This window comes from Malaclemys terrapin, chromosome 9, assembly GCF_027887155.1.
Source record: "Malaclemys terrapin pileata isolate rMalTer1 chromosome 9, rMalTer1.hap1, whole genome shotgun sequence".
NCBI lineage: Eukaryota > Metazoa > Chordata > Testudines > Emydidae > Malaclemys > Malaclemys terrapin.
The window spans coordinates 84,736,923-84,763,878 of record NC_071513.1 but is presented as its reverse complement, the minus strand read 5'-3'; the positions used below and the strand labels follow the sequence as shown (position 1 = coordinate 84,763,878).

The window sequence follows — 26,956 nt, the reverse complement described above, 5'->3', positions numbered from 1 at the left end:
AAAAACGCAGCTCACACTGCCATACAGTTTTTTAAAAACTATGGGAGATACAGACAGACCAAAGTTTATCATTGTGAACTGGTAGTGAGAATGGTTCATTAGGAACCTTAAATGTTTCACATGGCCCTGATAGTCTCATGAAAGTACGTATTCTTTGAGATGAAGGCAGCATACCAGTCTCTGGGATGCAGGGAAGGATAATGGAAGCCAGGAGACCACGCAAAGTTATCTTTTTCAGATATCTGTTGAGTTGGCGCAGGTCTAAAATTGGTCTGAGACCACCTTTTGCTTTCAGGATAAGGAAATGGCAGGAATAAAACCCCATCCTTCTGTGACACTGAGGAACTTCTACAGCTTCCAATCGAAGCAGAGATTGCATGTCCTGGAAGATGCTCTCCTTGTGAGAGTAGTCTTTGAACTGGGACAAGGAGGGAGGGCGGGAAAGAGGTGTAGACATGTGTATCCCACTTCCACAGTGTTTAAGTCCCATTAGTTTGAAGTGATTCAGGCACCACACACCTAAGAAGTGAGAGGCACCCTTCCCTTGCAAACACAGGGAAAGGAGAGGCTGGAATGTTGGAGAGGTATCATGTCCTTGACCAACCCATCAAAATATATGTTGAGAGCCCCCAGGATGCCAAGATGAACTAGAAGCTGTTGCAGTAGAAGGGGGTGGGGTCCATATCAATAACCCCTACTCCTTTTTCTTAATAAATATTTTTTTAGACGCAAGAGTAGCATGTCGGTCAGACTGCTAAGGACAAAAGTGCTTTCTTTTTGGTGCAAGGGTACATATGCCCAGAGAATTTAGAGTCTCCCTGGAGTCTTTTAAACCATGAAGTGTCATCTGTCTGCACTGAAAATAGAGATGACTCTTCAAATGGCAGGTCCTGAACAGTCTGCTGGACCTTCCTTGGGCAGCCCTGAAGACTGCATGCATGAGCACCTGCGCATGGTAATAGCTGAGGCCATGGCTCTAGTAGCCAAGTCAGCAGCATTCAAACCAGTTTACACTGATGTTCTAGCCACCAGCTTTCTTTCATCTACCAGCAAAAGAAACTCTTGTTTCCCGTGCTCTAGTAATGTGTCCTTAAACTTTAATATCAAGTCCATGATATTAACAGTCATGCTGGTTTAACAAAGCCTGTTCTGCAATTCTAACCTGTAACCCAGCCCTAGAACAATTTTCCCTACCAAACGGGTCAAGTTTTTGCATCCTTTGATTTCGGGGTAGCAGCCTGCTGCCCCTGGCATTCCCTTTCGTTGGCAGCCGAAACAGCCAATGCGCTAGGAATGGGAAAAAAAATACTAGAAGGCTTGGATGAGTACTTAGTATCAACACTTATCCCTCTTGGATATGAGATGAAGTGAAGAGGGAGTTTGCCACAGGGCCTTGGTGGGCTCTAAAATTGCCTCATTAATTGGTAAGGCCACAAGGGAGGGCCCAACTGTGGCCAAAATATTAACATCTCTATTGGATGACTCCTAACATCCTCCACTTGGATATTCAAGGCTGAGGCAAGCCTTTTCAAAATCTTCCAGTAAGCCTTGAAGACTTCAGGTAGAGTGAGGACCATTTCACAGAAAGTGCACCTGGGGAAGAGGAAAATGGAGATAATAGAGTTTAAGGCTATGCCTCCTCTGGCAATTGACTGATAAGAGTACAGGAGGATCCTATCTCCTGACTTGGAGATGGGAGAGAACACCCCAGGGATTCCAAAAGGGGCACTGAAAAGGCCCACTGAAAAGGCAGAGTCCCAATGACTTCCCAGCCACATATCCCACCAATGCAGCATCTCAGAAGCATCCCAGGTGGCAAGCTCTCAGAAGGGATTCAGAATCTGAAGACTCAGCTTCTTCTGACCATAGAGGGGCTACGCCCATCAATACCAGTGCAGAGAACCCAGAGATAACTGAAACAAGGCCATTGTTGCTAGCTTTCCCCTTTATGGTATCGTAGGATGAGAGCGCTGACAAACAGTACTCCTCGTTGTTTTGACATGGAACTGAGCCCTGAACCAATTGAACCAAGGCAGTGTGAGCTGATGGGTACTGGTTTCCTGCACCACTGAGGAAACTGGTACTGACAAAGACAAGCTCCTTGCTGCTGCAACTGCCTCCAAGTGTAGTTGGTACAAGTGTAGAATGGTCTCAGTTTAGTGAGTAACCAAAGAGGACAGCATTGTAGAAGTAGAAGGTGACGCTTGGGATTCTGGACACAATGGTACCTGTCCCAGTGCCAGAATCAACTGTGCCTCCTTATGAGACTAACTGGACAAGGAATACTTAGATTTAGGATGCACACTACTTGCCCCCTTTGCCCCCTTTTTGGGCTCAGGAGCTGTAGATCTTCCTCTTCAAGTTTCTTCCTTAAAAACCTTGTACTTCAATCTCAGCACTGGAGACTGGTGACAGTACTGTGACTTCACCAACACTGGTGGAGTGTTTTTCCAAAGCTAACGAGGTTGTTCCCTCCCCCTCCAGGCAGGAAGGCTCCAATAGTGGTCTCAGAGCAGCTTCTATCAAAAGAAACTTCAGCCTAGCCCTCTCTGTCATTTTTGGTCCTAGCTTGAAGTCCTTACAAATTTGATAATCTAATCTGTGAGATTCACCCAGGCACTTTGAACAGGTGGTGTGTGAGCCACTCACAGGCATTTGTTTGGAACAAGAATAAGGCTTGGAGCCCAGTGACTCAGTATCAAAACCAGGACCACAAGCAGTGGAACCAAAAAACAAAAACAAACAAACAAAAAATCTAATCACTAACACTAACTATGAATAAGGCTACATTTTTGTCATGGGTATTTTTAGTAAAAGTCAGGGCAGGTCATGGAAAATAAACAAACTCACGGCAGCCCGTGACCTGTCCCTGACCTTCACTAAAAGTATCCCTGACACAAGGGGTAGGTGGGTTCAGCAGCCACTGCTGCTGGGGCTCCTGGGTCCCCCCACTGATGCAATGAGCATGAGCTCCAGGGTGCCCCTGCCCCTGGGGCTGGGCTGCTGCGCAGGCAGGGCTGACTGGGAGCTCCAGCCCCAGTGCATAAAATGTCACGGCGGTCAATGGAAGTCATGGATTCCATGAGCTCCATGACATAATCATAGCCTTAATTATGAACAACAGGTAACCATCTACAAAAAATAAAGGACACAGAGAACTTGCTAAAGCAAGACCAACAGATCTAACAACTGTCACGGGTGGTAAGAATGAACTGAGGGTAATTGCGGTGGCTCCGCCTTTTACGCCTGCTCACAAGGGCTCATGGTGGTAGAGGGTGCCTGAGCTGCACTGATGGGTACTGCTGAGGGAAAAAAAGTTTGACCACAGTATGTGGGGCACACACAAATCAAGAATAGAATACACCATGTCCAATCACTCAAAGAACTAAAATTAATCCACAGTCATTCTGTTAGGTTACAGTTCAAAAGGTGATGATCAGGGAAGGATCCTTTCACAACGCAATCGCTAATAGCAGCTGGATCCACAGATCATATAATATATGCACACCATTTTGAGAATTGGAACGATATAGATTGTTTAAAATTTTTTAGTATCGTAACCAAACTAGAGTGATGACATCAAAGTAATAAGAACAACTGGGGAAGGGCGATAGAAACTATTTAGATCAAAGGCTTGACAAACAATTAGAAGAAATTACATCTGAAAGAGTCAAAGCATCCCAGGCTCCTTCTACTAAGGGCTAATAAAGCCCGTTCAAAGAGTTCTCCAATAGAAAAGGAAATCCAGGATTTGATATTCAAAATATTTCTAGATAAAATCACCCTCTGCGAAAGAAAACCCTTCAGACCTTTGCTGAACTTCATAAAGCCATAAAAGAAAGCCACAACCCAATTATCTGCCCTCTTCTTTATGGGTTATCTTTAAGGACATCCCTTTAAAAAAAAAGGCATCTGCTTGAACTGCCATTTTATCATAGAACTATGCCATACTTGATGACAGTTCTGAACTATAACCTTACAATCCAATCTGCATTGCAGCACTGCCCTAGGAACCAGACTGTGACAGAGTCAGAATGTGGCTGTTTGTGTGCATAGGTGGTGACTGTGAAAAGACACCCACAATCTATCCACCTGTGCAGGGGAAGAGTGGGAACCTAATGGCAGCTGCTTTCTGTCCCTCTGCAGGTTCTGCCAACATAGGAAGCCAGTGGGGGATTAAGGGGCCTCATAGCTGCATAAGATGCAGCAATGATCACAAATGAGCCCTTTATGCTTTACAGTACGTCGTGCATAAAAGGAGAATATTCTCTGTTCTAATATGTTCATTCAACTATCATCAACCCTAATTGGAAATATGAAAGTACAACATGAGTACATACAAACTTAGTGGTCATTTGAGATGTCAGTAATACAGGCCGAGTACAAAAGACCACTTGGTATGGAAGAGTCAAAACAGAAGTGACAAAACAGTTTGTTTTCTGAACTCAAAGCTTTACATGTGCAAAGTGCATAATGTGCTATTACAGTTTGAGAGATCATGGAAGTACTTACTTTTCTACATCTTTCAAAGCTTTATTCTTAACTTTCATTTCATCAGCAAGTTTACTATTCTTTGTATTAATATCTTTAGTGTCTTCATGAATTTTTTTCTTTTGGGTTTCCATGTCCGTTATCCGATTCTGCAGGTCATAACTAGAGAAATACATGTATTTTACATATTTGAGGATTACAAAAAAGCGACTTGTATCAAATTTACTAGGAGTTTTAAAAAATTGATTAGAGAGTTTTGGAATCTTACAATTACAACAAATAATCACTGTAAATTAAATATTCAGTCCTGCAGCTGATCATTGCTAGACAGTCTTGTGTACTTAAAATGGGGTTAAAGAAATCCAAAGATTTTACAGTTTAAAAAATGTAAATAATTTCAGGCTTGTCTATATGGTGGAGTAATGTGTCCTACAGAGGTGTAATTTCTAAAGTGCATTAATGTGTTGCTCATTAATTGGTCCATGTAGACCCTGCTGGTACGCACTAAAGTTTTCCTAGTGCACTTTAACATAATGCAGTATTATGTTAATGGATGCTAGGGAACCTTGAGTGCACACCAGTAAGGCCTACATAGACCAATTAACGTGCAACATGTTAGTGTGCTTTAGTAATCATACTTCCTGTAGAGTACATTGCTGCTTGATGTAGACAAACCCTTGGTTAACAATTTAAAATATCTAGTTTCTCTTTAAAGTAGGAGGTTGGCCTTAGGAAGTCCAGCAGCCAAACTACTTTACTGGGAGGGTGAGGGAGGGGGGTAGGATGAGATTAAAAACAGGTTAAAGTAAAAGAAAACTGGCAACCAAGTTTTTTTTTTTTTTTTAAATATGCCAACATGGACCATTGCTATTTGAAATTATTAATATTTTTAAACTGAATACTTACCATAAATGGGCACTCATTTTACTCAGTATTCTTTTAAATTTAGACTATTCAGTGAAAGTTTTGAGAGTGTTCCTGGAGATTCATGTAGACAAAATATTTACAAGTGGAAATATGGAGACAGGGTAGCTAACTAGTAACTGCACTACTGATATAGAAACCAACATCGAAAATTCAGAAAGGAAGGTGTTACTTACATGTAGTATTGGCAAATATGATTTTTTTCCTTAAACATTTTGTTTTCCAAAGAAAGAAATTCAATGGCTTTGTTTCTCTCTCCTTCTAAAGCATCTTTTTCTTTCTCCACCATTTTAACTCTGTTTAACTAGAAAAGATAATACATCTAAGTCAGTTCACATTCTAACAATACTTCAGAGAAAACAATGAACAGTGAGAAAACTGATCACACTATATAAGGCAGTCAATTAAGATCATATACAGGAAAAAAAATTCCAAAATTAACTTCACAACACAATTTAAGATTGTGAGCTTTTTGAGGAAGGGACCTACTGTATAGCACAATGGAGCCTCAACCTATTTGAGGATTCTAAGCAATAATGTAAGACAATCAGGAACATAGATTCTGCCTAACCCAGGAAATTTTACAAGAAAATCCCCACCAGGATATACAAGGCTTTATTATAAAGACATGGAATCAGATTTTTATTTTTTAAACAAGGGCTCCCACTGGTGCTAGTATCAGTTCAGTCAAACTAAGGTAACACAGGTGGGAATTTAAAAAAAAAAAAATCCTAATGTAGACTGCTTAAGTGTGTTATTTTTGCTATATCTGCTGCTCTTGAAGAACAATGCTTAAGTAGCCCCTTTTCAGTGTAGGTACTTATTCAACCACCATTGTTATAGTAGAAAACTACTTCCTAACTATTTAAATAAAACTTTCTTCCTTCTCAGTATGCAAGGAGAAATAGTTTGATAACTTTGTGTCCATTTATCCATGATGCATCTGATGAAGTGGGTATTCACACACAAAAGCTTATGCTCTAATACGTCTGTTAGTCTATAAGGTGCCACAGGACTCTGTCGCTTATTACAGATCCAGACTAACACGGCTACCCCTCTGATATTTGATAACTTTGTGTATCAAGAATTTACTAAAGGAAAGCCAAGTCAAATAACTTAACATTGTCTTTAGTTCTGAAAGTGGTTAAATTCCATTGTTATTCTATTGAGGAAGCAAGTTCTACAGTCTATGTCCAGCTTCTGTGAATGTTTTATTTTCTACACTTGGAAGCCTCCTCATATGGTTATAAGTTTTTCATTGTTCCAGTGGAACACTTCTTCAACCTTTTTCATACCAGAACTACTGTGGAGTCTCCTGCTTTTCTCCTATTAGCAATATAGGAAATGTAGGACAGTCAAGACTCCTTGATAACATAAGAGAGGCAAATGAGAGAATCCATGTTATATCCTGTACTTTAAAGAAACTGTTACTTACCTGTATTCTATTTTTCTCCAAGATCTGTTGTGCCCATACACATTCCACTCCAGGCATGTATGCCCTGTGCAGTTAACCCAGAGATTCCTATCAGCAGTACTGTCAGAGCTGTTCCTGCATGTCCTTGTATCTCCAACCAAGGGCATACAGGGTGGGGCTGCCTCAGTCCCCTCTCGATTCCTTTGCACTGGAGTCCTGATGACATTAGACTCCAAATAGTGGGGGATGGAGGATGGGATGAGGAATTTGTATATGTGTACAACATATCTGAGAGAACCAGTTACTGTACAGATAAATAACTCTTTATTCTTTCTGTGCACATATATTCTATGTTAGGCAATTCTCAAGCAGTAGCCCAATGGTAGCAGGAACTCAGAAAATATTTAAACAATTTTTCCACAGTTGGTCTCTCTGCTGGACACTTTGGCAATTCATAATGCTACATGAAAGTGTGAACAGAGAATCAAGTTTCTGCTCTGCAGATGTCCATAACAGGGACATTACTGAAGAAGGCTGCTGAGGTGGCGTGGGTCCTTGTAGAATGAGCAGTAATTCTCTGGTGGTGTGAGGCTTCCAAGCTCATAACAGGTTAATGTACATTAAGAAATCTTATTAGGTAGACTCTGGGCTGAACACTTGTCCTCCCATTGTCTTAGCCTAAGACGTTAAATCTAATGGAGGATCAAAAAGACAAAGTCCTGTCAATGTAGAATGACAGTGCCCTGCGCACATCCAAAGCATGCAACATCTCCTCATACTTATGGATGTGCAGTTTAGAAAAGATGATCAATAGATCTACCACCTGATTTAGATGGAATTCTGACACTTTTGATATATACTGTTGTTGTAACCCTATTGGTCCCAGGATATTAGTGTTTGATAGGAATTTCAGATGAGGTTGTAAAGATGCTTTGTCCTTAAATTATACATGGTAGACCTGCAAGTCCCCCATTCTCCTAGCAAATGTGAACACCAAGAATGCTGTTTTAGCAGACAAATGAAAAAGGGAGCAGGTGGATAAAGCTCAAAGGGTGGTCTCATATGCAATGACAAGACCAAGTTAAGGTCCCAAGGCAAAAGTGTAGGTCACTAACGGTAACTAGAGTTCCTTTGAGATGTGTCATTCTTATCTGTACTCCACACATGGGGTATGTATTCATGCCATGCGCCCAAATCCGAAAATTCTTCAAAGCAGCGTCTGTTGACCTGCATGTGAACACTAGCTCTCCTTGCATTCCCAACCTAGAAGATAATGTTCAGTGTGGGTCGATGCCTCTGCAGTTCCTCTTCTTACTGCAAACACAATAGGATCCGAAGCAGAGGGAATGGAGGGCAGGTAGTGGAATACAGATAGGGACCCCACATCTCAAAGAACTTCCAGTTACAGTAAGTAACCACCACCACTACTCTGAGTGATGATCCTTACGTGTATTCCATGAGCAGTGTTCAGACTGGAGGTGGGTGTGAGGAAGCTGGTAGCAAAGATGCTTGCAATATTGCTGATTCCACCGCTGCATAATGGGTTGCAAATGTGTGGATCAAACTCCAGGTGGCTGCTTTGCAGATATTTTGCAGTGGGAATGTCTGATAAGGATGTCATGGAGGCAGTTTGTGCTTGTGTGGAGTGAGCTGTGACTCCCCTAGGGAGAGAATGTTTGTTATCTTGTAGCACTTTAAGATGCATTGCAACACCGCTTAGAAATCCTCTGGGAGGATATGGCTTGCTCATGGAATCTCTCTGCTATGGGGATAAAGTGTCTCAGTGATTTCCTAATGGGCTTGGTTCTTTGCAGGTAGAAGGCCAGGCCCTTGTGGACATCAAGGAAGTTAAGTCTCTTATCTTCAGAAGAAGCATGGGGCGGTTTGTCCGAGGAGGCCAGGGAGGAATTGGCGGGAGTACGGGGACCGGCATCATCGGCACACCCCAAGGATTCCAGAACGACCATTGAGCAGGCCACTGTCCCTGCTGCCATGCCACCACTGCAGATGCCGCGCCAGTCTCATGGGCCAGCGGTGATTCACCCCTTCTTGGCTGAACTCCTGCTCTGACTCCGACCATTGCACGTCCGGTGACTAGGGCGGAGCTGTGGAAGCCTGAATCTACCAATTGACCCTCGCCGGTGATCGGTGAGAAGAGGATGAGGATCAGTGCCTGCTCAACGAGCGGTACCAGAGAGGTGAGACCAGTGCCATGATGGGGATCAACCCCCACACCAGTGGGGATCGACACCTGGGAGATTGTCTATGCTATAGCAACCTGTGCTGTTGCACTCTCTGGCAGGAGGCTCGCCAGTACCAAGACTGGTGCCTTGATTCTGGTGTCCCATGCCTCATAGGGGGAGAGCGTGGCGTTGGGGACCTGGGTCGTCTGGTCAGTAACTGAGGTTGCGGGACCGGGGTCCTAGGCTGTGTTGATGGGGACCTATGCCTGAGGTTTGGGGACCGAGGATGCTCCACTGCCCTTTGGGGCAATCCCATGACTGGCTTATGCTAGGATGGTTGGGCCCTAGCAGAGTCCGGTGTGGCATGTGTGGTGCCGGCCAGCCTACTGGGTCTTAAGCTACCGGGGCCACTTTGGGCAATTAAGTTCTTAGGAGGAGCAGGGGTCCCCTGCAGCTCCTAGGAGTTGGATTCCTGGCTGTGCTAGGGGGTCCGACTACAGCAGGGTGAGCACATGGCCTGACATAGGTCCTTTGCACCTAATATACCACCACATGAGCACGGCACTCAAGAGGGCGCCACAGACCACTGTACAGATACCGCTAAGGCAAAAATCTCTGACAACTGTGCACATGGGCGTGCACACACCTAGAGTGGAATTGAAATGAGCAAGCATTCAAAGAACTGTGTATGTAACCTATCACTTAAATCATCTTCTGTACTAGATGACTGGATGATAGCTAATTTGATGCCAATTTTTAATAAGGTTTCAGAAGCAACACTGGCAATTACATGCAAGTAATCCCAACTTCAGTAGCAGGCAAATTGGTTGAAACTATAGTAAAGAACAGAATTATCAGACACACAGATGAACATAATTTGTTGGGGAAGAGTCAACATGGCTTTTGTAAAGGGAAATTATGCCTCACTGATCTATTAGAATTCTTTGAGGGGGTCAATAAACACATGGACAAGAGTGATCCAGTGGATCCAGTGTACTTAGACTTTCAGAAAGCCTTTTGACCAGGTCCATCACTAAAGGCTCTTAAGCAAAGAAACCAGTCATGGGATAAGAGGGAGGTCCTCTCATGGATCAGTAACTGGTTAAAAGATAGGAAACAAAAAGTAGGAATAAACGGTCAATTTTCACAATGGAGAAAAGTAAATATTGGGGTCCCCCAGGCATCTTTACTGGGATCAGTGCTGTTCAACGTATTCATATATGATCTGGAAAAAGGGATAAACAGTGAGGTGGCAGAGTTTATTAATCGAGATAGTTAAGTCCGAAGCTGACTGCAAAAATTTACAAAAGGTATCTCATGAAACTGGGTGACTGGGCAACAAAATGACAGATGAAATTCAATGTTGATAACTGCAAAGTAATGAACAATGGAAAACAATCCCATTATATATACAAAATGATGGGGTTTAAATTAGCTGTTACCACTCAAGAAAGATCTTGCAGTCATTGCGGATAGTTCTCTGAAAACATCTATTCAATGTGCAATGTAAAAACAAAACAAAAAACCAAGCTAACAATGTTAGGAACCCTTAGGAAAGGGATAGATGCTAAAAAAGAACATATCATAATGCCACTATATAAATCTATGGTATGCTCACACCTGGAATACTGTGTGCAGTTCTGTTCTCCTCATCCCCAAAGAGAGAGACTAGAATTGGAAAACATGCAGAGAAGAGCAACAAAAATGATTCGGGATATGGAGCAGCTTCCATGAAAGGAGAGATTAAAAAAATTGGGACTATTCAGCTTGGAAAAGAGACAACTAAGGGGAGATAGGATAGAGGTGTATAAAATCATGAATTGTGTGGAGAAAGTGTTATTTACCCCTTCACCTAACACACAAACCAGAGATGCTGCAATAAAATTAACAGGCAGCATGTTTAAAATAAACAAAGTACTTCTTCACACAAGGCAATCAACCTGTGGAACTCACTGCCAGGGGATATTGTGAAGGCCAAAACTATAACTGGGTTAAAAAAAAGAATTAGATAAGTTTATGGAGGATAGCTCCATCAGTGGCTATTAGCCAAGATGGTCAGGGATGCAATCTCATGCTTTGGGTGTCCCTAGGCTTCTGAATGCTAGATGGTGGTCATACCTGGCAGAATGGTAAGAGTAACCTCTCGACTATCTATTGGGGCTCAACTGTCTCTGCAGAGATACCAGTGGGGCTATCTCCTCCGATTCACTTGAGTCCAAGAACTGCTCTATCAGTAGTGGCAGTGTAGTTGGTACCAGGGGATGTCTGCCAGATGTTGGAGGTAAGGCTCCTGGGACAGATATATAGACTTTTCCTGAATAAGGACATCCCTCAGAAGGGCTGGGCTAGACAAAAATGGAAACTGTGGATAAGGGAGGAATATATCCTCTGGTATTATACAAGTCTCGGTATGCACTCATGTCCCAGGGGTTCCCATAGGTAAGTCTGACGGATCCGGTACATCTGTAGTGACTGAACGGTCTCTAGATAGATGAGGCAACACTGATTTTGGATCTGGACCAGTACTCAGACAGAACTGGTGAGCATCGAGTCTCATGCTTCAGTACTGAGGGAACTGTCGGATCTTACTTTTTATGCATCTTGCCCTCCAATCTGGGAGTCTTCATCAGAGCCAGTTCCTTAGGTTCTGCACATGTCACCCAACTGAACAGGCTTAGGGAGGACGTAAGTTTCTCATGGACAGTCCTCAAGGGGGATCTGTCCTTGCATACATGAGTGTGTCCTCTACTCTCATGGGGAGCCCTCAAAGATGAGTCCTAGCACTTGAGGGCTTTGCTCCAAGGCACATGCTTGGAGGAGCACTGCAGGCCAACGTACAGGGTGGTCTCCCTGGCCTGAATCGGAGAGGGGCCTCATAGCCTCCTCCGCCAGGTGCTTACATAGGTGAAACTCCTGGGCTTCTCAAGTTCTGGGTGGCAAGTTGCAACAGACACAGTACTTCAGAGTTATGTGCCTCATCCAAACCGTACAGGCAGAGTTGATGTTCATCACTGATAGAGAGGGATCAAGGACAGGAGATGTAATTCTTGAATCCCAGGACTTTGGGCACAGTCCCAGAGCCAGGGAGGGGTTCACCAAGCAGGGGGAAATATAAACACACTATACTACACTAAAAACTTGAACTACTAACTACAAATCTAAGAATATAACGGTTTACAAATATTTTCTTTATAGGTCATGCAACCAAGTGAAGGAGGACACAATTCCAACTCAGGACAGGCGGCAGTAGAGAAGCAACTGGAGAGGCGTTGACCTGCACTGCCTCTTATTTGGTCGGGAGCAAAAAAAGTTAGTTACTACACATGTATGGACCAAAAGACACTGCTTTGAAAAATTTTAGACTTGGGTGCATGGTGCACATGTGCAACCTACATGTAGAACACACACAGGGACCATCACTCAAAGAAGAGCTGGTACTGTAACCTGTGGATAGACTAATTAGTCCTTTCAAGACTCCCCTGACCATAGGGGGGTAGTGGTGGTGGTAATGGGGAGGACTGGTCTTGAAAGGCCAAGATGGCCACCAGATGAATTTTAATGAGCTCATTGGTAGGCCTGATTCTTTCAGGTCTAGTAGGTGTTCCAATATCTTGAATCTATAATGCAGATGGAGACAGAGCATCCAGATCAAGAATCTTTTCCACTTAGTCAGGTAGGTAGCTGTTATGGATTCACAGGGTATGGGATATGCCCCAGCCTGAGGCCAATCCCTTGGAGGTGACCCCTTGTGTGTCCTGGACCCCAACAATTCCACAGAGTTCCATGGGGTAGGGCCATGACTCTGAAAAGCTGGATCTTTGGGCACCAGCAATCCTTGTCTCTCTCCCTGGCTCTGCAATGAATCCAGTCAAGCCAGACTCCTGCTGGAGGCTTCTCCATACCCCTTCAGGGCACAATGCTCAGTCAGTATTTGCAGCGACCCAAGGCAATCTTTTCAAAACAAGGTAGTAATGTATTAGTCACCTGGCAGACAATTTTGAAATACAGAGAAGCAAAGGTTAAGAAAGAGTTCAGACTGGCTAAAGCCAGGGCACCCAGATCCATGCTGCTGTAGGAACTACCTATGATTCCTTTGTCTGTTCCTTTTTGTCTACCAAACATATGCGTCTGTCATCAGAGCTCTTAATACAGCCACCTGACACCTCTTGTTTTACAGCCATGCTTTTTTCACATGTTCATCTGCCTCTGCAGCTAGGTGTTAATTTTGGTCATTGAGGTTCTCATTGTCTCTGTAGCATCTTCCACTTAAATGTGTTGATTCCAGCCCACACAGTCCTAGTACCTTTATGGCAGGGATGGCCAAACTGTGGCTCACAAGTCACACATGGCTTTAATGTTAAAATGCAGCTCCTGGAGTCCCACCTCATACCCCTCCCCCCATTTCCCACCTACCAGACAGGGAGGTGGGAGAGGGGAAGAAGGAAGCTTGGGACCTCTGACTTGCAGCAGGGTAGTGGCTTGTGGCATCTGCCCAGCAGGGAGGGAAGATCTCAAGGTGCGCTCCAGCTCTCGAACTTCTGAAGATTGTCCTATGTGGCTCAGAGTATCAGTAAGTTTGGCCACCCCTGCTATATATCTCAAATACCTAGACTGATTTCCCATGTCCTACGGAGAAAATTTCCCCCACGTGGTAACAATGCCAAGGTACCAAGTCATATAGACAGCTCATAAATATATTACAGAAAATTCCCACATTTGTCACAGTAGCTCTAGAAGAATGTCTTTCTACTAATTAACATCTTCTGAACCAGATGAAAATAGATTCTATCTTTAGCTGTTAGCCACCCACCATCCACGCTGTAAGGCTGAAACTGAATGGATTGGAGTGCAGCACCTGACTGTAATGCTATGATATAAAGAGGACTGGTAACATGAATGGAGGTTGGATTGAAGTCCAAGTACTAATATTATCTCAGCCAAGCTGGGGCCATGAGATAGCATTATGGAGTGTTCTTATTTCAGCTTTCTGTTTACTTTGGGAATCAGTGGATTGGAGGGTATTCTTACAGGAACTCCAGTTCCCAGGGTAGTAGGAATGCATCTTTCACATAGCTCAAGCTATGACCAGCCATGGAACAGAAGCAGCTCATTTCTTCTAATCTTTGGTTGCAAACCAGTTCATATTGGGGAATCCTCAGCTCTGGAAGACTGCCCACAGTATCTTGTTCTCCAGAGACTGATCATGATTTCCAATGAACTTCCTGCTGAGATGATTTGTTTTTTAAATTGTATACAACATTCTTAAAATAAAAATTAAAGACACTCCGCCAAACAAACCCCCCTAATTTTTTCCTCATGAATGTTATCTTTACACTTTCAATTGCTTTTCTGAAATAAAAAGTTCCAGCAGTTAAGGATTTTGTTCTATATTTGACTTTTAGAGAATGAACGCTCATGAGGACTCACCTTCTCTCCTCTCTGCTCATTTAACATCTCAACTCTGCGACACAGAACTTGAATAGGATCTTTTAACCGTCCTGATCCTATTAGGTCTTCTAAGTATTCAAGCATACCTTCATCATGTTCATTCTGGCCTTTTGGTTTCATCATTGCAATCTGTTCGACTTCCCCCTTTAAAAAAAAAAAAAATTAATCTAGATTCTATCATTCTTAGGGGGTTGGGGTTTTTTGACTAAATGTTTCTTTCTAAGAGAAAGAAGGTATTGGGATGCAGAGAACATGAAGATCTTTACTATTCTAAGCCACTTACGTGACAAGTCAGATGTTATAAATTACAACATAGTAAGGCAGTAGTCAGAACTAGTTAGTCACAATACCCATATATCTAGTGAGGCACTTATGAATATAATGAAAATTTTCTCCCTCTGAAGATACTATGGTGATGGTGTGAGAAAAAAATATATGTTCTCCGTAGCCCACCCTCCAAACTAAACTTCATCACTCTATAAAACTTCAAAGGCACTTCTCCCTCACCTGAAAAACTAAAAAATGACAACCCCATACCATTTAAGACAGTTTTATTTTCATTAAAAAGTATTTAAGGTAGTTTGATCGGGAATGGAGCCCTATTAAGAGTAGTAGTTTGGAAAACATATGTTTCAGGAGCTGTGTTCTGATTGGTCACTTGAACCTTTTGGGTGTCCAAGTGGATATTATTATTGGGGAAAAAACACAACAACAGAAAGCCTTGTTAAATATTTGTTAACTTTCACTGCTATATTTATTTCTTCCTGCACAGCATTATCTCTGAAAGTATATACCACAGAAAAATTTATTAAAAACAGCAGATCTAATTTTTTATTATAAAGTAGAATGGGAAAATAGTTGTAAAAGAATTATAAAAATTTGATGTTAAGACGAACAATGTATTTTAGTTCTTGGTGTGGTAAATGGAGCAAACTTTTTATTTTTTAAAAACCAATTACATACTTCACCATATGCTTGGAACAAAGTGGTGATACATCTTCCAAATTCATTCAAAATATTGCATAATATTTAGTCTAAATTCAAAATTGTAAAGTAACAAAAGATATCAGAAATGCATGTATATTTAATACATTTATTATTTGTATTGCCATAGTGCCTAAGAGCCCTACTCATGGACAAGGACCCCATCGTACTAGGTATTACACAAAATAGACCAAAGAGAGGTCTATGCCCCAAACAGTTTATAACCAAAGACAAGAGTTTTAGCTATGTGGATGGATAGGAAAGGCAATACCCTAGAGATTGTTATACAGCAAAAGTCTGCAAAATAGACATAGCTTGGATGTGAGGATCTAGAAGGAAGTTAAAGTCGAAAGTGATACCTAGGTTAAAGACCTGATTAACAGACAGGATGGTAGTATTGTCCACAGTGATCGAAAAATGACATAGGGAACTCAATCTCTGTTTTAGCCATGTTTGAGCTTGAACTGATGGCTAGACACCCACAAGGAGATATCAGAGAGGCAGGCCAAGATTTTAGTTTGGACAGAATGGGAAAAATTTCTTACTGATAATTTCCTTTGTGCTAGCACTGTCTCCCAAGATTCTGGATATCTGGGCTGCTCCGCTCTACAGCTCACAGAGGTGGATAAAAGATTTGGCTCCATGTGCCCTGGCTACCGACAAATAAGTTATTCCAAAGCAGTGAAAAAACTTGAATAATGAATATTCCAGAGGTAATGAACTAACTATGTCCAGCAGACAAACCAGCCAAAAAAGCACTGGATCAAATCCAAGTTGTGTTCCATTTGTGAGGCAGCCTTCTCAGGCTCGGCAGATGCTGAGTTGTGCCCAGCCAGTCAACCTTAACTCTATTAGGTCTTGGGGCTACGAGTTGAATAGGAATGTGGGACTGCCAACCCACCAAAGCAGATGTGATGCCAATTGTGGAAAAATGGACCAGAAAGAGCAGAATAAGGGAAGTCTCTAAAGACTAGAAGGACTCAGCCAGCCTGAGAAAGCTGCCTCACAAATGGCATTGTTTGGATTTGACCCAGTGCTTTCTTGGCTGCTCTACCATGCCTATATAGGGGCAGAATAGCTGGCAGGGAGACACTATAGTGGAAGTTCAGAGTGGATTAAACCACCAGATTGCTTAAGACCAACCCAGGGAGGAGGAAAGAAGCCTGAAATAGAAAAACTGCTTGCTGCTGCCCCCCCAAAAGGAAAAAATAATAATGGAAGAAATAAAAAGAGAAGTGTAACTGCCAACTGACCGCTGCCATCTTTAATCCACCTCTGTGAGCTGCAGCATGGAGGGGAGCAGCCCAGACATCCTGAATTGCCTGAGATGCTGTGCTGCAGAAATAGACAGGTCAGAAGTAGATCGGAGGGTCATCAGCATAGAGATGGTATTTGAATTTGTATTTGCAGACGAGGTTATCTAGAGATAAGATGTAGAGGAAGAAGAGAAGAGGACCAAGGAGAGAGCTCATTAGAACTGTCAAAAAGTTGAATAGAGGATGAGGATCCTCCGAAGGACTGATTAAAGAGGTGGAGAACTAGGAGGAGTTACAGAAGCCATGGTAGAAACAAGGTTTTAAAAAAAGGAGCAACAGCCAACTGTGTAGAAGGTGCCTAACACACTAAGGAAGATGAAGATGGTTCATTTTGAACTTTGGCTAGGACACGGGTCGGCAACGTAAGCACCCTGGCGGGCCGGGCCAGTTTATTTACCTGCTGACGCGGCAGATTTGGCCAATCGCGGCCCCCACTGGCCGCGGTTCACCGTCCCGGGCCAATGGGGGCGGTGGGAAGCGGCGCGGGCGAAGGATGTGCTGGCTGCGGCCTACCCTGGCGAGCCGCATGCAGAATGTTGCCGACCCGTGGGCTAGGAAGAGGTCAGAGACTTTGGCAAGAGCGGTTCCATTTACTTATTTGGTATAGGATGACACCTAGTGGCCTCATTTTCCTCTCACTAGAAAATATGCAAGTCCTGTGCAGTTGAGCAGAAGAGAAAAAACTCGGTAGAGCCATATCTTGTACTTTTACATGTCTTGTATACTTATTCCTCTTCCTGCACAAAAATATCCACATTAATATTGAGTCGTATGTAGGAGCACTTTTTATTTTTTTATTTCAAAGCTATTAAAAGGTGTATGCATACAAATTTTGTTAGTTTTCTGACTTCAATTATTAGACAAACTATTAATACCTATTGACATTAGTATTTATTAAAGTGATACAAAATAAATCAATCCTTTTTATAATCTGTCACATTACCTACCCTTATTACCAGAGTATATGTATACCAAAATGCAAATATTTTCTAATGAGTACAGTTCAACTGGGCTACTGATAACTACATTAATGGAATGATTGCTCGGTTTATACATTAAGGAAGACGAATTAAAAAAAATATTTCTGTTACTAGTTTAAATGTTGAATGGTTTCATTCAATAGATACTTCCAGCAGCTTCTTTCCACTACAGGCACTGAAAAAGTTAAGTATGCATTGTATAACCTCAAGATGGCTATTATGCAGTTTAATCATGTATCTCTTCCACATGTTCAATTTTAACTAGATGCAAAATACATAACTAGGCCAGGGTTTTGAACACCACTCATGCTGTTCTTGTCCATATCTTGAAAGAGTATTTAAAGAAAATAGCACCAGCAAAAGTGAAACTCAAGAGACAACAGACAAACATATTCAGAGAGAAAGAGAAGAGCAATAAGCTTAAGCATATCTGGTGTAACTCTTGTGCCTGGAGGAGAAGAGAAAAACTATTCATTTAAATAGTATGTACTAGTATTTTTAAGTTAATGTCTAACGAACGTAGAAATTCAAGTTGACAGTATCCCTCCAACACCTATAAACCTTTAATAAAAAAAAAAAAATCTCCATCTCAAAACTGCCCCAAGGAAAATCTTTCAACAGTTTACCTTACAGTATATGCCTCTTACTGAAAAGTGAATGTCTGGGGGCAGGGGCAGAAGCACACACAGATGTAATGATACATACATGATTATGTAATGATAGATGCATAAGTGATAGCTGTGAAGGACCACCATTGTTGACTATGGCATAAGAGCTCCTTTGATATGCTGGACTTATGTTTCTAGGTGTCGTCAATCCCAAATAGAGATGCCCAGGGCTTGAAAAATTTCTTCAGTGCTCAAAAATCCCAAGAACTAAAATCAACTCACAAAGAGAAAACACCTCTTTTCTGTTTTCCCAGAGGTCTGGTTTCACCACTAGCTGCGCTTTTTTAGTCAAAGAAGGCTGGGCATCTCCCCCATCACTGATGGGAACACGTTACACCAACCCCCAGTTTTAGATTAAAGACAGCCCTCCTATGCACTGTTTTAGGATTGTGTACACCAGGCAAACTAGCTGGCCCGTCAGCTCCCGCTGGGGCACCGGGTCGGGGGCTGCACAACGCAGCTCCCAGAAGCTATGGCATGGCCCTGCTCTGAGGGTTGCGGGCTGCTCCATGTGTAGCAGCTGGAGAAGGGACATGCCACTGCTTCCAGGAGCCACTTGAGATAAGCGCTGCTTGGAGCCTGCACCTCTGAGCATCTCCCCACGCCCCAACCCCCTACCCCAGCCCTGATCCCCCTCCCGCTCTCCAAACCCCTCGATCCCAGAATGGTGCACCCTCCTCCTGCACCCCAAACCTCTCATCTCCACCCCAGAGCCTGCACCCCCAGCCAGAACCTTCACCCGTCCCAGCCCTGATCCCCCTCCAAACACCTCAGTCCCAGCCCAGAGCATCCTCCTACACCCCAAACTCCTCATCCCCACCCCAGAGCCCTCACCCCCTCCCGCACCCAACCCCAATTTTGTGAGCATTCATGGCCCGCCATACAATTTCTATTCCCCGATGAGGTCCTCAGGACAAAAAGTTTGCCCACCCCAAGTGTAGCCTATTGTATCGTTTCTTTCCCCTGCTTTTTCAGCTTCACTAGCCATACTTTCTATCCAATTTCACTTATCTTTTTTGCATTGTTTCTTTACTGCTTTGTCAAGGTTCCCGTAAGTTTGTTTTGTTTCTTCAGTCGCATGTTGTAGTACTAAAGCCTTTTCTTTTCGTCTATAAATTTTCCATGTTTCTTCTGAGATCCACTGTTCTTTATTGCTTCCTCTCTTTCTACCAATTATCTTTTCAGCTGCTTCTAGAATAGCTGTTTTGAAGAGATCCCAGTATTTTTCCACTTCGTTTTCTTCAAGATCTTTAAGGGCCTCAAACCTATTCTTGACCTCTATCTGGTAGTCTTTTCGTATCCTGCAATCTTGTAGTTTCTGTGTATTGAATAATCTGAGTCTGTGTTCTCTCTTTGTAAGTGCTTTAAACTTCAATTTGATGTTTGCTTTCAGCAACTAGCGATCACTCCCTGTATCTGCTCCTCTGAATACTCTTGTGTCTAACACTGATGTTTTCCACCTTTAACTAACACAGATAAAGTCAATCTCACTTTGTGTACGGCCATCTGGTGAAATCTATGTCTTTTTGTGTATGTTTTAATGTTGGAAGAAAGAGTTGCAGATGCTAAGATTGTTTTCGGCACAAAATTCAACAAGTCTTGTGCCATTGTCTGTCGTTGTTCCAGTTGTATGTGGGCTGCCGACTGTTTCCCAACCTCCTCTTTCATTTCCAATCTGGGCATTAAAATATCCCATCACCAGGACAAGATCGTTGTTTGGTATTTCTTTCATTACATCATTCAATTCTGTATAGAATCTCTCTTAGATTAACAGGATATGGATCAAAATTCAGAAGTGTCCCAGTGAAAGGGAAACAAGGAGAAATTTTGAAAACACAGGAGGAACAAAAAAACAGATGTGTGGAACACTTCAAAGAAGTGATAAACCAACTAGAACCAATTACAAGTCTGGAATAGAACAATGATAAGCCATTAGATCTAGATATAGATGTATCTGAGGTAAAAAAACATTGCGGAAGCTGAAAAACAAGAAGGCACCTGGTTTGGACGGCATTCATCCTGAGATGCTTAAATATGGAAGAAAAGACGTGGAATCAGTCATCTGTTCGCTGTGCAACAAAATATGGATGGAGGCAAAAGTGCCGGAAGAATGGACCCTCGGTATCAGAATCAAGTTACCAAAGAAAGGTGATCTAAACAATTGTTCAAATTGGGGGGGAGTAACACTTCTCTCTGTCACAGGAAAAGTAATAGCAGCAATCCTCCTGAATAGAATGAAAGGAAAGATAGATACCATCCTACGTGAACAACAATCTGTAGTTAGACAAGAGAGATCATGCACAGACACTATTTTCACCCTGAGACAGATTATTGAGAACACAATTGAATTCCAAAGCAGTCTTGCCATCAATTTTGTGGACTTTCAAAAGGCATAAAAATCATAGAGCATCAGGGTTGGAAGGGACCTCAGGAGGTCATCTAGTCCAACACCCTGCTCAAAGCAGGACCAATCCCCAAATAAATCATCCCATCCAGGGCTTTGTCAAGCCTGACCTTAAAAACCTCTAAGGAAGGAGATTCCACCACCTCCCTAGGTAACCCATTCCAGTGCTTCACCAACCTCCTAGTGAAAAAGTTTTCCCTAATATCCAACCTAACCCTCCCTCACTGCAACTTGAGACCATTACTCCTTGTTCTGTCATCTGGTACCACATTTACACTGGCATTTGATAGTGTAAACAGAGAAATAATGTGGAAAATTGTGGAACAATATGGAATTCCGACAAAATTAATTAACATTGTGAAGACATTCTACGCCCCCTGCATTAAAATGGAAAATAGATTGAGTAAGCCATTCAGCATCAAGACAGGTGTAAGGCAGGGATGCATCCTGTCTCCTTTTTTGTTTAGCCTAGTCACTGATTATGGATTAAAACAATGAGATAGTGATACATATGGCCTAAAATGCAACTATTCAAGGCTATTTGATCTAGACTTTGCTGACGACATCGCTCTTATCAGTGAAGATGCCAATGGACCTCAAAAATGCACAAACCAAGTAAAAGAAGTAATGAAGAAGATACGTTTGAGATACAATGCAAAGAAATGTAAAGTCATGTTAATGGGGACTATAGGGACAGAAATCAATATTGAAGAGAAACTGGAGAAGGTGGATAATTTTACATATCTTGGAAGTACCATCAGTCAAAATGGTAATAGTTCCTGGGGAAATAAGAAGAAGAATCGGGAAGGCAAACACTGCATTTGGAAGACTCAAAAACATCTGGCAAATCAAAAACACCTCCCTCAAGACAAAACTGAATGTGTACAAAGCAATTGTTATTGCCATTACAACATATAGCAGAGAGACCTAGCAACTTACCAAGAAAGATACGCAAAAGCTGGATGCATTTCATCACAAGTGTCTGAGAAGAACATTGGGAATAACAGAGATAGAAAGACGAATTAATAAGTCAGAAAAATTACTGGACAAGGCGCCTCTCACAAATAATCTACTAAAGAAGACATCAGTGGATGGGACATGTGCCGAGAATGGAAAAAGAACGCTTACCAAATACTGTCCTTAATGGAAGCCAGAAAATGCAAGAAAGAGAGGAAGACCGCTAATAACATGGAAACGAACAGTTCTGAACAACATCAAGCACCTCAACATGAAATGGAAAGATTTGGAGAGAAGGGCAGTTGCCAGGAAAGGATGGTAAATGTGGGTAGCCCAATGTGTAGGAAAGCACGGGATGGTCTAAGGTCTCCTACACACAGCTCTCCTGGAGTGACTGGTGTTTTCCTCTGAGACTGTTGCTCCCTCAGCCCAAAACAGGGAGCAGCAGTCTCCAAAGGAAGGCCCAAGGCAACCTGAAGACCAGTGGTGGTGAAGACAGCCTTCAACGTACCTGCCACGCCAGCAGCAGGCTCCTCTTGCTTGGGGAGGGAGCTCCTTGCCAACATCACCCCACCAAGACATCACTCTACCGCTTTACTTTGCAGTCAAGAGCATAGGGTTATTTTTGCAGACGTAAGGGCTAGAAAAAAAGTTTTTAAAAGCAAGAGCTTATATTCTGTAGATTTTCCTGGATATTTCAAACTCTACAGGTATCCATGCTTTTAAAATTTCTTCCTATAAAAAGATCTGATGATGATGAAGGATCAAACTCACCAGAGAGCAGAAGCAAATCAGAATAGCTTAGAATACAACCTCTTTGTTAGCACATTTGAAGCCAAAAACTCATAAGCAAGACCATAGCAAAGGAATTCCAGTGTGAAAGTTCTTCCTTTAAGGAAGAGGGTCTCAGTCCTTCTCTGATTGAACAGGTGCACTCTAGGCCTGATTAGGGGGCAGGGTAGCACCTGGGATCAGGAAATTATATATAATGAGGCTTCGGAGGCATGAAGGGAGAGGCAGGACTAGAAGCAGGGAGAGGCCTGGGTGTCAGAAACTCTGGAACCAGAAGACCTATGGGTATGTTCCTGTTGCCACTGTCCTGTAGAAGGGGCAGAAAACTGGGAGAGAACCCAGGAGAGATATGGTACTTTCAATAAGCTCAAGGCAATCAGACATTGTGTTGGTCCTTTGTTTGGGCCATTTGAACTCTAGTAAGTGACTCTTCGGGTAAGCCTCAGAGTCTTCCATTCTGAAGGAAAACAGACTGATGAGTCTGGAGTCACAGAAAGCATTGGGGCCAGAACCCTTTATTTATTTTGTGATTAGAGATCTCCATCTTAGTAAGTTACCCTGTGACATGGGTGTTCTTTGCCAAAGTGTTTGAGAGAATTTTTGAGGCCCTCAGAGAAGGGAAAGCTGAGGGGGGCGGGAGGGGGGGGAAGGGGTATTTGCAGGGGCAACACCACAAGGGGCACTCTGAGAGGATGACTATGACATTACCATTACTGAATAAATAGGAATGAGTGTTTTATCTTCAGCCAAATTTTGGAGTATAGTTTACAAGTTGTAAAACATATTAGCAGAATAATAGAGTCTATTCCCAGTCTTCCTTTACCGGGGTGACATCTCAATGTAAAACCTGATCTGGGTAACTTCAGCCACAGCTGGCCCATGCCAGCTGACTTGGGCTAAGGGACTGGTTTGATTGCGGTGTAGACATCTGAGCTCAGCCTTGACCTTGGGCTCTTGGACTTTGTAGCCTGAGCCTCGAGCCCCTCCCGCCTCCTGTGGTCCTAGAGCCTAGCACCAGCCCATACCCAAACATCTACACCACAATCAAACAGTCCCTTTGCTTGGGTGAGCTGGCACAGGCTAGCTGCAGGTGTCTAACTGCAGTGTAGATATACGCTCAGTATTAGGCAATCAAGTCCAGTCTTTATCATGTTTGAAAACTATGGAGTTTAGAGGTGTGTGACAGGATCAGAAAGACAAGCTCTAATTTTAGGAATAAGAAAGCTAGGAGAAGCACATTAAAACCTGTAGACACATTCTTTAGCAATGCATCTGTAGCTAGCAGTTTTAGATTCAGGAAACGGAGAAAGTTTAAAAAAAAATAACATTCCTTCATTGTAGATATTAGGTTTTATATCGCCACCAAATGTCCAACTAAATTAATCCCTAACTGTACACTCTGCATTCCGTAAGTACACTCACCTTAGGCTGTGATCATAAATTGTGTATTGGATGCTACCATATTCTGACATTCTAAAGTATTCTAGAATAAGGAAAACATGTTAATTTCACTATTTTCAAATCTCTCTTGTGATGCCTCAAATGTACTTCCAAAGCCAGACAAAACCTCTGCCTTATTTCATCTGAGCCTCACACCAGGCTTAGGAATAATGGTTTAAAGTCTCTTAAAAAGCTAACCCCTGTGCTTTCTGCTTAAATTTGAAATTACTCCATAGATTTGTGAGATTTCCATTTGAAATGCAGGTCTTCATTTGAAATAAGTGTCTTATTTCAATTTGAAGTGATGTATTCTCATGATTTATTTCTATTGATTACAAATAGCACCCTTTGATGCACTGTTGAGGAGTTGACAACTCAACTGCAGGGACACGAATTGAGCTATTCAAGATAGCTCACCTTTTTAAGAACCTAGAGTGCAGTGGCAATTAACTGCTTGACCTAAACTTTCATATAGCAGTCTTTATGGTTCTATTACTCCTTCATGTGAAGTTGAGGGAAATAAGAGGAAATTTATATTGATGTACTATCAGTACATGGATTACCTTAAGTTCAATGTTTCTTAATCATTTTGTATGTGTGGTCTCTTTGCCTTCATAGTGATTGGCCAAGGTAGGAGTTTGCATGAGTACAAACTGCATTGTTCTTAATCTGGATAAGATAATGGTGATATTTATTGATTGGTGGAAAACATTATCTATAGAGAATAGCAGGTTTTCCCATTGTATAAATAAGGTGTGTAATTTAGGAGCAACCTCTGGACACTCTATTGCCTCTGGAGTCTTAGGTAGTGTTGGAATGGGGAAAGCACTTCCAATCTGTGTTTGGCAGGATAATTATTCAATAACTTATGATGCTGAAGTTTATATGGTGCTTCACAAACGTGAGATGCTTTCCTTGCCTCAAACTGCTTACTATCTAAGAAGGACAAGAGAAACCATAAAAAGACACTAGACAATAAGTTTGAAAAGTGAGATTACGGGAATTTAACACTAAAAAGAATATAGAAAGGTTTCCAGGCAGAAACGGGTTTAAAGGAAGAAAGTTGTTCGTCTGTCAAACTGTTTCACATGTAGAGGAGGAAAAGCATTACAGAAGACTCAAAGCTAATAGCAGGAGAAAGTGAAAGAAAGGAAACAGCAGGGCAACAGGATTGGGAGAAAGAGGCAAACAAAATTGTGGGGATGGGGGAGAGGGGGATTAGAAGAAAGTGAGAGCAGAGATATAGATGGACACAAAATTATGTGCAAAGCCTTAGAATCAAGGATGAGGAGACAGAGTTTGATCTAGAAAGAGCCAGGAAGCCAGTTTCTTCAGATAAGGCAAGTGGTCAACTAAGTTGCCTTTAAGTTGCATGGCTGTGCAGCTACCTATTAAGCCCCAGTGCAGGGGCTCAGGACTACAGTAGGGAGAGACAATTCCGCCCCCCACCTCCCAGTGCGGACCTGCTGCAGCCAGGGGTGAGGCACCCTTCCCCGCCAGCCCCAGCGCGGACCTGCTGCAGCTGGCGGAGAGGAGCCGCTCCCTTGGCCCAGCCCAGGCCCACCAGAGCTGCCACAGCTGGGGAGAGGTGCCTCTCCCCCTGCCCCAAGCTGCTGCGGCGAGAGGGCTGGGGGGAGTCCTCTCTCCCCACCACAGCCACAGGGCAGCCTGCATCCCAAACCCCTCAATCCTGGCCCCACCCCCGAGTCTTCACCCCTAGCTGGAGCCCTCACATCCTGCACCCAACCCTCTGCCCCAGCCCTGAGCCCCCTCCCACAGTCCAAACCTCTCAGCCCCAACGCCACCACATGAATTTTGTTATGTGCACCAATATGAAGGTGATGTGTCACACATCCTTTCCATATTGGTGCACATAATTTATTCATTACATGAATGTAAAAAAATAGAGGGAACACTGGTGGTCATGTGAAGGTCTAGTTTGATGTTGCTGAAGAGGATGATGACCGTATATACTTGATTATAGGCTGGTTCATTTATAAGCCAACCCCCCCCCCCAAGATGGAAAAGTAAAAATGGAAATCTTTTATAACCCGTTCATAAGCTGACCCTATAATTCAGGGGTCAGCAAACTTTGGCTCCTGGGCCATCAGGATAAGCCACCGGGGGACCGAGATGGTTTGTTTACCTCGAGCATCCGCCAGCACGAAGGTAAACCTAAGTAAACAAAGTGTCCCGGCATGCCAGCTGCTTACCCTGACGGGCCGGGATAGCAACTGGTGGGGAAATTTGTTTTTTTTGGGGGGGGGGGAGGGGGAAGAGAAGCTGGGAGTCGGGGAGTAACCCGTGACCAGCCCCCACCCCTAGCCCGGGACCGCCACACTTTCCCCATCCCATCCCACCTTATCTGGGGAGGATGTCTCTGACCTGGCTGGAGCTGCTCCAGCTGGCTGGGCAGCACGGCCGCAGCGAGCTCCAGCCGGCGGGGCGGTGCAGCCGCAACATGTCCCAGCGGGCTGGGCCAGGCAGCACCGCTGCAGCGTGCTCCGGCAGGCCGGGCAGCGCAGCCACAGCCTGCTGTGGGGGGCGGGGCCGAGCGGTATAGCTGCAACCTCCCAGCCCCGGAGCTGCAGCTGCTTTGGAGGCTGGGGAGAGAGCAGCGTGGCCAGAAGTAGAGAGACTCTGGCCCCAGCTCTTCCCTTCTGTCTGCTGCCTCTCCTTCCTCCCTCTGTTGGGGGGAGGAGCTATGTCCCACCTCTCCCTCTCTATACCTGTTCATAAGCCGACCTCCTTCTCTGGTGCTTCCCTTTTTTACTAAAAAAATTCGGCTTATGAACGAGTATATATGGTACTTTAGCTGTGGCATTTGGAGTGATGGAAGTTACAACGATCAAGGCAAATGATAATCAAAGTATAGAAAAAAGATTTAAGTAGTGGGAGTAGTGACAATTGTAACGGATCTGGACCTTGCCAGTGTGTGTGTGGCCTTTTATCCCC

The 26,956-nt window shown here is 43.2% G+C and overlaps 1 protein-coding gene across 5 annotated transcripts in view; it reads right to left on the bottom strand.

The window, feature by feature from the left end:
• The window catches only part of SMC4 (structural maintenance of chromosomes 4), a 103,097-nt gene that overhangs the window by 58,501 nt on the left and 17,640 nt on the right, over positions 1–26,956 (bottom strand). For all 5 annotated transcript variants that reach the window (XM_054040383.1, XM_054040385.1, XM_054040388.1 and 2 more), the window contains 3 exons: positions 14,440–14,604; positions 5,592–5,719; positions 4,513–4,653 (listed from right to left, as the gene is read on the bottom strand). In XM_054040383.1, the coding sequence (XP_053896358.1) occupies positions 4,513–4,653; positions 5,592–5,719; positions 14,440–14,604 (434 nt within the window). The remainder of the gene's footprint in view (positions 1–4,512; positions 4,654–5,591; positions 5,720–14,439; positions 14,605–26,956) is intronic.